General features: G+C 40.0%; 1 protein-coding gene across 15 annotated transcripts in view; it reads right to left on the reverse strand.

The window, feature by feature from the left end:
• Nucleotides 1-4002: 4002 nt before the first annotated feature.
• The window catches only part of LOC132815678 (histone deacetylase 9-like), a 766519-nt gene continuing 757022 nt past the window's right edge, over nucleotides 4003-13499 (reverse strand). For 14 of the 15 annotated variants that reach the window (XM_060824725.1, XM_060824717.1, XM_060824724.1 and 11 more), the window contains one exon: nucleotides 4004-4563. In XM_060824725.1, the coding sequence (XP_060680708.1) occupies nucleotides 4524-4563 (40 nt within the window). In that variant the 3' untranslated portion in view covers nucleotides 4004-4523. Of the gene's footprint in view, nucleotides 4564-13499 lie in introns of all 15 variants that reach the window. The other variant, XM_060824722.1, reaches the window with a different exon arrangement.

Here is a 13499-nt window from a genome sequence, read left to right on the forward strand (position 1 = left end):
CTAACATCATGGCTGAGTTGATTGTAACCCCAATCCACACTGCCACGTAGCCTGATTACCTTTCACTTTTTTGTTTAAGAAGTATTTATCTACCTCTACCTTAAAAATATTCAAAGATTCTGCTTCTATCACATTTCAGGCAGAGTTCCAAGCTTTCAGAACTCTGTGAAACCAAATTACCTATCCCTGCTTTCAATGGGGGGACCTGATTTTTAAACAGTGACCCATAGTTCTAGATTTTCCCATAAAAGGAAAATACCCTCCATAATCATCCTGTCAACATCTCTCATTTCTTACATGTTTCGTGGAAACATAGAAACCAGGAGTAGGAGTAGACTGTTTGGCCCTTTGAGCCTATTTCGCTTTTCACTATGATCATGCTAATCTTCAATGCTATATTCCTATTATCTCTCTGTAACCCTTAATAGCTTTAAAATTTAAAAATGCATGTTTGCTTTCTTGAATATAATCAATGACTTGGCCTCTACAGCATTCTCTGGTGAAATTGTGTGAATATTTCAATGAACTTTCATAACATAGCCAAGATTAGAGTGGTGCTGGAAAAGCACAGCAGGTCAGACAGCATCCGAGGAGCAGGAAAATCGACGTTTCGGGGAGGAGCCCACTCATTCCTGATGAAGGGCTCCTGCCCGAAACATCGATTTTCCTGCTCCTCGGATGCTGCCTGACCTGCTGCGCTTTTCCAGCACCACTCTAATCTAGACTCTAATCTCCAGCATCTGCAGTCCTCACTTTCACCTTCATAACATAACCCTTTAATTCCAGGTATTAGTCTAGTAAACCTTCTCTGAACTGCTTCAAAACACATTTTTACCCTTCCTCAAATAATTTCACCAATGCTATACACCAGAGCTCCAGATACAGTCTCACGTGTGCCCTGCATACTTAAAGTGTAACCTCTCTGCTTTCGTATTCAATGATAACATTCTATTAAACTTCCTAATGACTTACATACTGCATACTAAGCGTCTGTGATTTATGCACTCAAACACCCAGAAACTTCTGCACATTAGCGTTCTGCAATTCTTCACAATTATTCTTTAGAATAATTTAGAAATTATTCTTTTTTATTCTTCCTGCAAAAGTGGTCAATTTCACCTTTTACCATATTATATTCCATTTTCCACATCTTTGCCCATCCACTTAACTTCTATTTATATTTGTTGCCTCCTTATGTCCACTTCACAACTTGTTTTTTTATCTATCATTATGGTGTCAGCAAATTTGGTAACCACACCTCCTATCCCTTCATCTATGTCATTCATATAGATTGGAAACAGTGAACGCCCCAGCTCTGATCTCCATGGTACAACATTTGTTACATCTTGCTAATCTGAAAATGACCCATTTCCGCCTACTCTCTGCTTTCTGTTAGCCAGCTAATCTTCTACCAATGGTCTTTTCCTTTCCACATTAACTTTTGACATGACACTTTATCAAATCTCTTCTGGAAATTTAGGTACAGTACATTCGCTGTTTTTCACAACGCATGTTACCTCCTACTGAACTAACACATTGGTCAAACATGATTTCCCTTCTCAAAACTATGCTGATAATGGCTGAATACCTTGAACTTATGTAAGTTTCCATGGGATATGGGCATCACTGGCTGGCCCGCATTTATTGCCCATCCCATGCTGTTCTTGTGGAGGAGGTGGTGAGCTGCTTTCTTGAACTACAGCAGTCCATGTGCTGTTCGAAAGGGCACTTGAGGATTTTGATCCATTGACAGTAACGGAATAGTGATATAACTCCAAGACAGGATGGTGAGAGTGGCTTGGTGGCTCAGTAGTTAGCACTGCTGCCTCAGAGTGCCAGAGACCCGGATTCGATTCTATCTAGAAGGACAAGAGCAGCAGAAATATGGGAATACCACCACCTGCAAATTCCCCTTCAAGCTACCAATATTGAATCCTACAGTGTGGATTTGACCATTTGGCCCATCAAGTTCACACCAACCTTGTGAACAGCATCCCTCCGAGACCCACCACATCTCTCCCCATAACCCTGTATTTCCCATGGCTAATCTGCCAATCCTGTACATCATTGGACATTATGGATAATTTAGCATGGCCAATTCACCTAACCTGCACATTGTTGAACTGTAGGAGGAAACTCCAGCATCCACAGAAAACTGAAGCAAACACAGTTACAGTGTGAACACTCTGAGGCTAGAATTGAACCCAGGTCCCGGGCATTGTGAGACAGAAGTGTTAACCACTGAGCCACTGAATTCTCAAGCAAAGTCTTTTCCCTGGGGTCGGGGAGGCCAGAACTAGAGGGCATTGGTTTAGGGTGAGAGGAGAAAGATATAAAAGAGACCTAAGGGGCAACATTTTCACATAGAGGGTGGTACGCTTATGGAATGAGCTGCCAGAGGAAGTGGTGGAGACTGGTACAACTGCAACATTCAAGAGGCATTTAGATGGGTATATGAATAGGAAGGGTTTGGAGGGATATGGGCCAGGTGCTGGCAGGTGGGACTAGATTGAGTTGGAATATCTGGTCGGCATGGATGGGTTAAACCGAAGGGTCTGTTTCCATGCTGTACATCTCTATGACCTCTAATATGCCAAGTTAGCATTCATCATCCTCTTCCAATTTTGTTTTACGGGGAATCATTTTATCCATCAGGGTTGGTCAGTGGGACTGGATACATTTTTCACTTTTGGCACTCAGTTCAGCAGCACATATTCTGAAGTCAGAAATGAAGTAACATTCTCTGTTGTATCATTGAATCTTAGCACTATTCTCAGGAAAGCAATCCTCATTGTGCGAATGTGAGATTGCTTGTAGCCTTTGAGTAACATTGCCAATTAACTGCCATTTGTTTTTGGCTAGCTTAGCACTGTGGGGCCCCATTAGAAACAGGGTGAGACCAACAAATTCATTTAAGCCAGCACAGAAAATAATAAAACTTCACCTCAATAACATGGTCTAGTCTCAAACAGTGATCACCAAGTGTGAATGTATATTTTAGTCCATCTACACCTTTTGTAGTCTTACTTAATTCATTTAACTTGAACATTTACAAATTGTTGTGAAGCCAGATGTCTCTTCTTCTCCTTAGACATGGAGCAATCTCTCCATTTTATCTGTACAAAACAATGATTTACCCATAAAACAATTTGCAAATATTAAAACTGATTTCATATTCAAAAGTGAAAATTAAGCTCAAGCTGAATTCATAGCCATCTTAACAAGGCTTCATGACCAGGTCCTCCAACATTCCTTGTAAAATAGCAATATAGTCAATTTATAACATATCAGGGCAAGGGTGGGGTTTTAGATGTCAGTCCATCCAACTTCAGTGATGCATTTTTTTCGTTATCCCAAGCATGCAACAGTGCTCCCAATGAAACTGAAGCCCAAAAGCCAACAGAAATAGATTCGGAACTTGTTCAATGGTGTCATTTTCCTCACTGAGTTTTGAATGAGCCTATATTCACATGTGTTTTATTTATGGGTGAGCACACAGGTGTGTTATAAACTAAAAAGGAATTTTAAAACAAGGAGAATTATTCGTCCTGTTTCTAGAAGCGAAACATCCAAACTGTTAAACATTCAACAACCAACACCACAGTTAACTTGCCATAACACAAACATTCATAAAATATTTTAACAAAGGAAAAGGTCTGATCTTAAAACATATCCATATGCATGGGGAAAAGTATGGTCATACAAAAAAGATTTTAAAAAAACCCTGTCATTTGAATAAAATCAGCTTCGCTTTCCTCCTTTCAAATCTTTGATTAAGGTTTATCATAAGTCACAACATTTTAATAAGTTTGAGAGATATTGGTTGGAAATGAAGATTTTGTTCAATTGATAAATCAAAAAAAAACATCGGATCTCACATATCTTTAATGCAGTGGTCAAAACTTATTTACAGCTCAGAAATTAAAAAAAAAGATGAACTTAGTAATAAAATGAATGCAAATAGACAAATAAATATTTCAAAGTATTGTTCTATCACTATTATTCTTGACATTCTAAATGTAGTTTTTTTTGCTTCTCAAGGCATACAAAATAAAACCTTTTCTTTTATATCAGTGTATGTAAGGCATTTTTATGAAAGTGTTTAGATGCTTTTCCTGTTTTTTCCAAAGGTACAACATTATTAGCCTAACCTTAATTCAGTATGTTTCATGGCTTTTAGAACATCCATCCTTCAAGAATAAACAGAACGATTTCAGTACATCACTGGAAATCTATGAGTACTTGGCCTCCAAAGAAAACAGCCAGCAGTAGAATCAAAAGAAAGAAATTTGTGAAAATATTTCTGACCTGTAAGACACTTCTTTATTTGAAAAAATAACTTTATAGATGTGTCTTTTTAAGTATTCCAAGATCAAGAGAAATTGTCACACTTTGCTGGCTGAACACTCTGAAAGATCCAGCTGATTTATACTACCCAAACAGCAGACACGACATGTCTGGGAGAGTCTTAAGGGACCGACAATGATGTCATGTTAAGGAAATAGCTGGATGAACTTGGCACTTCACAAAGCTGGCTCTTCTTCCATTGGTTCATCAGGAGTTCTAGAAAAATAAATATGCAATCAGAATGGTATACACGGACATTTACAACCTCTATGTGGGGTCACAGTTGAATCTGAATTATACATGATGTTTATTTGTCTTATCCAGTCACTTATAAATAAAGTAACTTTTCCTGAAGCAACTTTAAAGGGGAAAAGCTAACAGTCAAGAACTGTCTCCAAATACTTTGCAGAGTATGAAAATTAAAGTGCACCTGAAGAAATATTCCTGAATTCAGAACAATTCAAAAATTTAAAAGCATTACTATACTAGGAATGGTTATAATGTGAAGGACTGTCGACTGATTAAGTAACTACTGGATTTTGAAACAACTTGGAGCCATGATTAACTTGAACCTCATTATTATCTTTATATCACGTGAAAGTATGTTTTAATAAACTGAAATTAAAATTAAAACTGACATTCAATTACAATAGATATCAGGTGCAGTTTTAGGCCTTTTGACTGAGATCAAAGTTGGCACTTGCGATCTTTGGCAAGATTCTTTTTATTCACTCATGGGATGTTTATTACTCATCACTGGGTGCCCTTGAGAAGGAGATGGTGAGCTGCCTTTTGAACTGCTGCAGTCCGTTTGATGTAGGTAAGCACATGCAATGCCTTTAGGGAGAGAATTCCTAGATTTTGCCCCAGTGATATTGAAGGAACAGCGATATTTCCAAGTCAGAATGTTGAATGGCTTGGAGGGGAAGTGGCAGGTGGTGGTGTTGTCATACTAACCATGCCTTTTTTAGATGAAAGTACTTCTGGGTTTGGGAGGGGCTGTTTAAGTAGCCTTTATGAATTTCTGCAGTGTGTTTTGTAGATGGGATACACTATTTCTACTGAGCGGCAGCAGTGGGGAGAGTGAATGTTTGTGAATGTGGTGCAGATCAAGTGGACTGTTTTTCTTGGATAGTGCCAAACTTCTTGAGTGCTTTTGGAGCTGCATAAACTGAGCATCAGTGAGCAGGTTTGTCCATCACACTCATGACTAATTTCTTGAAGGTGTTGGACAGGCTTTGTGGAGACAGAAATTAAGTTAATTAATGCAGGATCTAACCTCTGACCTGAACGTAGCAGCTATGGTATTTATATGGCTTATCCAGTTCCATTTCTGTTCAATGGTAATCCCAGAGTGTTGATTTTGGGAACTCAGTGACAGTTACACCATTGATTGTCAAGGGACAATGATTAGATTTTCTCATTCTGGAGATGGTAATTGTCTCGCATTTGTGTGACACAAATATCACTTGCCATTTCTCAGCCCAAAAATGAATATTATCCAGGTCTTGCTACATTTGAGCACAGACTACTTCGGTATAGGAGGAGAATATTATGCTATCATGAGTGAACATCTTTATGTCAGAGGGAAGATCATCGATGAAACAGCTGAAGATGACTGGTCCTCGGACACTCCACTGAAGAGTCCTGCATGGATAACCTCACTACCCTGTGGCCGAACACTACAACTCCCCCTCCCACTCCGCCAAGGACATGCAAGTCCAGGGCCTCCTCTTCTGCCAAATCCAAGCCACCTGATGACTAGGGGAAGATCGCCACATCTTCCACCCTGGGACTCTTCAACCACATGGCATCATCATCAACTTCACTAGTTTCTAAGTCTACCTTTCCCCAACTCACCCCAGATCCAACCCTCCACTCAGCATTGCCTTTTTGACTTGTTCTATCTGTCCATCTTCCTTCCCACTATCCACTCTACCCTCCCCACCACCATCTACCTACTGCCTTCAATCTACCTTCCCCCAGCCCCAGCCCCACCCCCACTCCCCTATTTATCTCTTAGTCCCCATTACCCCCAATATTCCTGATGAAGGGCTAATGCCTGAAACATTGACTCCTCAAATGCTGCCTGACCAGCTGTGCTTTTCCAGCACCACACTTTTTGCCTCTGACTCTCCAGCATCTGCAGTCCTCACTTACTCCTGGCTCACCTTTACTGGAGATCACTGACCTTCAACAGCCCCAACTATCTTCCTTTGTGCCAGGTATGACTCCAACTAGCAGAAGGTTAACCCTTAATCCCCATTAACTCCATTGCTAGGGCTCGCTGATACAACATTTGGTTAAAGGGAAATTATTCTTGCCTCACCTCTGGAATTTAGGTTTTTTGTCCATGGTTTGCACAAGGTTTTAATGAAGTCAGGAGCTGAGTTGTCCTGGCGGAACCCAAACTGAGCATCAGTGAAATGGTTATTGCAAAAGAAATGCTGGTTGATAGCACTGTTCATGATCCCTTCCATCTGTTTACAGATAATCAAAAATAGACTGCATTGTCAGGCAGATGCCAGTGTTGTAGATGTGCTGAGACATCTTGACTAGGGATGCAGCTAGTTCTGTAGTGCAGATTTTCAGTAATATTGCTGGAATGTTGTCAGAACCCATAACCTTGGCAGCATCCAGTGCTTCCAGCTGTTTCTTGACATCTAATGGACTGAATTGATTTGGCTGAAGACTGGCATCTGTGATGCTTACGACTGCCGGAGGAAGTTTTTTGTTTCTTTTTGTTTGCTTGTATAGATCACAGTGAGTGGATTTGGCCTCATGTTCTAATGGCATGCAAGCTACACTATGAATTGTAGAGCTTCAGGCTTACTGAAAAGGGCCACAAACAACATCCAAACTCAAGGTGTGGGGATGTATAATATCTCAGGATGCTGTGAGAAAATCAGCAGGAGGCATGTCAGTGACTGAACCTTATCTGTGAAGGGGAGTCTGTTTGGTTACAATGATTTTCAAACTGTGGACATTTTTTTACCTCAGGTTGCCCCAACAATAGTCAATTTGAAGGTACCTGAGAATGCCTGAAATCTTTGGAAGCATCCAAGGAGAAAGGGAATGACGTATAACTGTTGATCCTCATTGGAGAGTCACTGTTTAGTCTGTCAATACAATAAAACTGCATTGTGACGTTCCACCAAATCCCTATCATGAATATTCTCACGTTCCTGGCCAGGTACATTAAGGGGTCTGCAAACAGCACTGAAGCCAATGTGTGATTCGAGGTGTGTGATTTATACATATTTTCATATAATTTATTCTGGGTTTTGAATTTTGAACTAGTGACATGTGGGTTTTGGTTTGTGTTTATGAAAGAGCTTCTAAATTAACTTATCACTCCTTCTGGAGCCATGATTTTAAACCAGTATGTGTTAGAGAGCAAGCAACTGGGGATTGCAATGTGAGAGCCTTATGATTGGACAGAGTAAACATTGAAAGGCAAAGACACAAACAGAAATTGCTGGAAAAGCTCAATAGGTCTGGCAGCTTCTGCGGGGAGAAATCAGAGTTAGCGTTTTGGGCTGAGTGATCCTTCCTCATTGAACAGCATTAGTTTTATTTTGGGTCAGAAGAATTAAGGATTGAGTTTTCTAACCCATAGACTGGAAAGCTTTTGGGGGCACTTCACAAAGGCCCTGTCAGGTGTCAGATGTAAGAACAGTTTCTTGCAAAACTGTTGATTGAGTTTAGAACGTTTAGAAAATAGGTTGGCATAAGGATTTTAGTTTGAAAATTCCAGTCTAGAGATAATTGGTTCGAACTCTGAATTACTTAAATCCGAGAAACTTAAGCTCATATGTGTGAATGATCAAAGAAGCGGCTCTTAGGTTCTTAAGACTAAGAATTGAAATAAATGCCCCAAAAAAAGACAAAGAAGGGAACTCTGATGTTTGAATGTTAGCAAATAATGATGATGGGATAGATGAGAATTTGTTCTGTTGTGTACAAGAAAATCTTCCACTGTGTGTTATATATAAATAGCTTGGTTTGTTCTATTTTATCTTCAGTTCTTCTTCTGCAATAAACTTCTGTTTTATTGTTAAAAAATTCTGCAGCATCACATGCTTAAGTTTCCGTCAATGACCACCATATTAAATTGAAAGAAAATATGATTTATCAAGCCAGATTTCAGTCTGGGATCTGACCTATCCAGTAGTAGCAACGGTTGGGGATATGACAAATGCCTTTTTCCTAATTGTCACCAGCAAGCTCAAAGTGACCTTGAATGTAGATCTCATGGGAGCTAGCCTTTATGCTCTTTTCAAGTTTGATCTTGGGGGTGGTCAGGACTATTTGGTCAAAGTGGGATGGCCCAGAATTTGTTGCATTAGACCACTGTGCTGTTGGGGATATAGTTCAGAAAGCAACTAGACACTGTGTTGGAGCATATAGGCATCTTGAAGCAAACACTTAGCATGGGAAAGTGAGGTGCTCCTGGTTTTGCTGTATGTGTGTAAGTCTGATCCATACTCCATGAAAATGGAGCAGGGAGTTGATAGACCTTGTGAAATGGTTATGGACAGTTTTGGGAGGGGAGCAACAAATTAAACCAATTGAGGTATCAATTAAGGATCACCATACCTCCTGGCAGCCTTTGACCACAGTGGAAGGGATGGTTTATGATTGAAGCTCACAGAATATTGGGAAGTCTGGGAAGAGTGGACATGGAGAAGATTCTTCCACGAGTAGGAATGGCTAAGACCTGAGCTTACAACCTCAGAGCGAAGTGATGACCCTTTAGAACTGCCATGAGGAGTAATTACTTCAGCCAGAGGATGGTGAATCTGTAGAACTCATTGCTAAAGCAGGCTGTGGAGGCCAAGTCATTGAGTGTATTAATAAGGCTTTTGATTAATGAGGGGTCAAAGGTTACGGGGATAAGGCAGGAGAATGATGTTGAGAAACATATCAGCTGTGGTTGAATGGCAGAGCAGAATCAATGGGCTGAATAGCCTAATTCTGCTCTTATGTCTTATTGTCAAAAACAATCTATTACTGTTTCAGTATCAGATCTGACTTTTGCAGTACTAACAACATTCAGATCAAAACAACTGCAAAGTACTTCCTCCAATGCTGAGTAAATAATTGAGAGAACATGGCACCGTTGAGGCATGGTGTGTAATAAGGTGGGCTGCACAGGATAACATGGAAAAACCCACGAGAACTCATGGTTAGAATCCTGCCATGGAAGTCACCAAGAGCAGGGATTTTGCTGATTTCTGGTAAAATTGAGCCCATTGTTGTTTTTATTCAAGAACCATGCACTCCCAGCCTGCCTCCATCCTTGGGAAATGATACACAATTTCCAAATACATTTCATTAGAATGTAGAAATGAAATATACAAAGAAAACATCAACACTTATATTTATCCACCTTCATTCCTTCATTATACATAATTTATACATTTTATTGCCCCTTTCTCAATCTCCAAGCTATTCTGAAATCATTACATTCTTGATAATGATATCTTTTTCAGTGATGCGAACAACTGAGAGTTGGATTTCTCTGCAAGGGACAGGGAATGATAATCAACGTATATTTTCTTTGTGGTCATGACAGAGCCAAACTTCAAAATATTTAAGAGCCAGTAATGATCTCAGAACTCCCTTTCCTATTGTAGCAAATATTTAGATATTGATTTGGTTTTTCAGAAAAGCATCTTGTATACCTATTACATCATCTTGCAGTAAAATTGCACCCAGCCCCAAGTTATCGGCACCAACACTGATAAGTTCATTAGGATGACCTTCAGCTTTTACAAAGTTGTTTTGCACTCTTTTGAGCAGATTGTTTTCATCTGTTTTTATAATAAATCTGTTCAAGGCACAGCTGTCATACCAAAGTTTAGCACAAACCTTTAAAAGAAGCCACATAATTCCCAAAAACCTCATATTTTAGGAATGGAAAATGTTATCAAAACCTTTACATTTTCTGTCCATGGCAACAATTGTCCTTGTTTCTGATAACCCAAGAGTTCTTCACACACTTTCACAATCCAGCTTTTGGCAAGATTTGTTACAAAGTCAGCTAACTGTAACTGTTTAAATAGGCCTACCAATTGGGCTAAATGTCGCTCCCAGTTGTTAGTGATAAAAAAACATATCTTCTAAGTACATTACACAATGTCGAGTCATACCACTCAGGTTTAGAAAGCAACATACAGAGGAACTGCAACTATCCAGATGACACAGACAGGGAGTTTTTTGTTCGGATAATCAAATCTTTGGATAATTGAATGCAGGATAACACAGTTTAGCCAGGCATTGGGACCTTGCAATCTTGTTCGGATGATCGGAAATGCAGATAATCAACTTCCGGATAATCAAGGTTTCTTTGTATATTATACTGACTGGATTTTGTTGAAACAGACATCCTGAAGTTTATTAACAACATGACTTACATTGCTATAGTATAACAGATTTACACAAAGTCTGTGTTCTGTGCTTAATGATGTTACTGTACATGACATACACAAACCTGACTGAACACTGACTCAATTTCACAGAGTAAGAGAGACTGAAAGTGAAAAAGATACCTTTGTAATGGCATGATACATGTTTTGATGCCATGTAACTGTCTTAAATTTGCATGACCTGTGTAGTCTGGAACCTATACAATAACCCAATAGGTTATCTTCGTAAGTTATTTACTCCCAAACAGGGAAAACAGTTAATCCTAATTTACTCCATTTTTTCCTTGTATCATCTTGAGGTTCGTAATGATATATACACTGTCTTTCCACAGATGCTGCCTAACCTGCTGAGTATTTCCAACACTTTTTATTATTCTGGAGTTTCACAATCCGTGATAAGACCATAAAAATAAACAAGGAGTAGGCCCTTTAGCCATTCAATGGGGTCATGGCTGATCCGATATTCCTCGTTCACATTCCTGTTCTTTCCCCATACCCTTGATTCTTTCACTGATCAAGAATCTATCTATCTCGGCCTTAAATATACACAAGGACTCTGTCCTCAAAGCTCACTGCGGCAAGGACTTTGAAAGACTCACAACTCTCTGAGCGAAGAAATTCCCCTGCATCACAATATTCAATTGGTGCCCTTTTTAAGTGACTATGGCCTCTGGTCCTTGACTCTCCCATGAGGGGAAACATCCTCTCACCATTTACCCTGTCAAGCCCTTTAAGACTCTTATATGTTTCTATGAAATCACCAATTATTTTTGTACATTCCAGTGAGCAGATTCCTAGCCTGTTGAATCTTTGCTGATGAGACAATCCCACAACATCGGAGATCACACTAGCAACCCTTCTCTAAACTGCCTTTCCTTAAATAAGGAGACCAAAACTGCTCACAGTGTTCCAGGTGTGGTCTCAACAGCACCCAGTACAGTTACAGTAAGACTTCCCTACTCTCATACTGCAACTCCCTTGAAATGAGGGCCAACATTCCATTTGCCTTCCTGAATTACCTGCTATAACTCTTCTGCTAGTGGTTCGTGTGCAGAATGAACCGCCAGAGGAATTCGTGGAGGTGGGTACAGTTATAATGTTTAAAGTCATTGATGTAAGTACATGAATAGGAAACACTTGGAGGGATATGGACCAAGCACAGGCAGGTTTTACTAGTTTAGTTTGGGATTATGTTTGGCATGGATCGATTGGACCAAAGGGTCTGTTTTTGTGCTGGATGTCTCTATGACTCGACAACTCAATACGAACAAAAGCAATAGTCAATTTGGCCCATCAAACCTGCTCTGCTATGAAATAAGATCATAACGGATCTGAGTTTCACCTCAACTCTACCTTTCTATTCAAGCATTGTCTCTCTTTTCAATAAAGAATCAATCTAACGAGACTGTCTCCACTCTGCTGTCCGGAGGCAAAAGATCCACACACTAACAATCCTATGAGAGAGGAAAAACTACTCTCTTTCGCTCTGTCTTAACTTCGACTTTACATTCCTGCATATCCTCTTGTGGGGAGAACATCAATGCATGGTTACTGAAACATTGTCCCTTGCCTCCTTCCTGCAACTTCAGTCGCAGCAATTTCAGTCACTAGCACTACCTGGGCTGCTGAGCTCCCTCATAATTGGTGACTGCCAGTAAAGTGCCGCCCAACTTCCTCCTGTCCACCTTCATCGTTCAGATCGTGCTTTTACCCTGAGCAGTGGGATAACTCTGGTGTTGAGGAAATTCCAATTTAGGAGCAGGGGTGAGCAATTCAGCCTGCTCTGCCATTCAATAAAATCAAAACTGATCTGAGTTTGGCCTTAGCTTTACTTTTCTATTTACCCTTTGGTTCCCTTGTCAATACAGAGTCTATGTAATGAGACTGCCTCCACTCTGCTGTCTGGAGACAAGAATCCCTGTGAGAGAGAAAGTATTCTCATTACCTCTGTCTTAAATGGATTGTTGCCATCCCTTGTGAACAGTTAAGAGTCAATGACATTGTTATGGATCTGGAATCACACCTAGTCAAGACTAGTAAAGGATGATAGACATCCTTCCCCAGAGGACAATATCAATCAAGATCAGTTTTTATGTCAATGAATGATAACTTTATGATAGTAGTTTCTAATACTGAGACTAGCTTTCAATTCCAGATGATCTTTTAAAAATTAATTTATTTTGTTCATTGGATTTAAATCTCTCCAATTATGGAGTGAGGATTTGAACTCTTGTTCCTGAATCTTGAATGCTAAACTACCATTTCAGTCACATTATGACTGTGCCACAGTCTTCCTTAAACAATGGGTCCAACCACATCATTGTGGAAGGTTCTATTTTGTCAGACTGTGCCATTCCTGATGAAGGGCTCTGGCCCGAAACGTCGAATTTCCTGTTCCTTGGATGCTGCCTAACCTGCTGTGCTTTAACCAGCAACACATTTTCAGCCCATTCCACCCATCCCTTATACAGAAGTTTGGACAGACCACAATTCCATCAGGCCGAGATCTATATGTGATGCTCTTGAAGCCCTACAGGTGAAAGAGCTGATGGATGTCCCCAGAGCAGACTGTCATCATCATTGAAGAGTGTCTAATAACCTGAATTTCAGAATGAACTAGGATTTGCGGAGGTGGGGCTTACTCGTAAAATTTGGTTTTGTATTAATCAGACTGACTGGAAGCTATGACCTGGTAAAATATGGAAAAGTGAGCCTATTGGA

The sequence above is a fragment of the Hemiscyllium ocellatum genome, chromosome 5 (genome assembly GCF_020745735.1).
Source record: "Hemiscyllium ocellatum isolate sHemOce1 chromosome 5, sHemOce1.pat.X.cur, whole genome shotgun sequence".
NCBI classification, from domain to species: Eukaryota; Metazoa; Chordata; class Chondrichthyes; order Orectolobiformes; family Hemiscylliidae; genus Hemiscyllium; species Hemiscyllium ocellatum.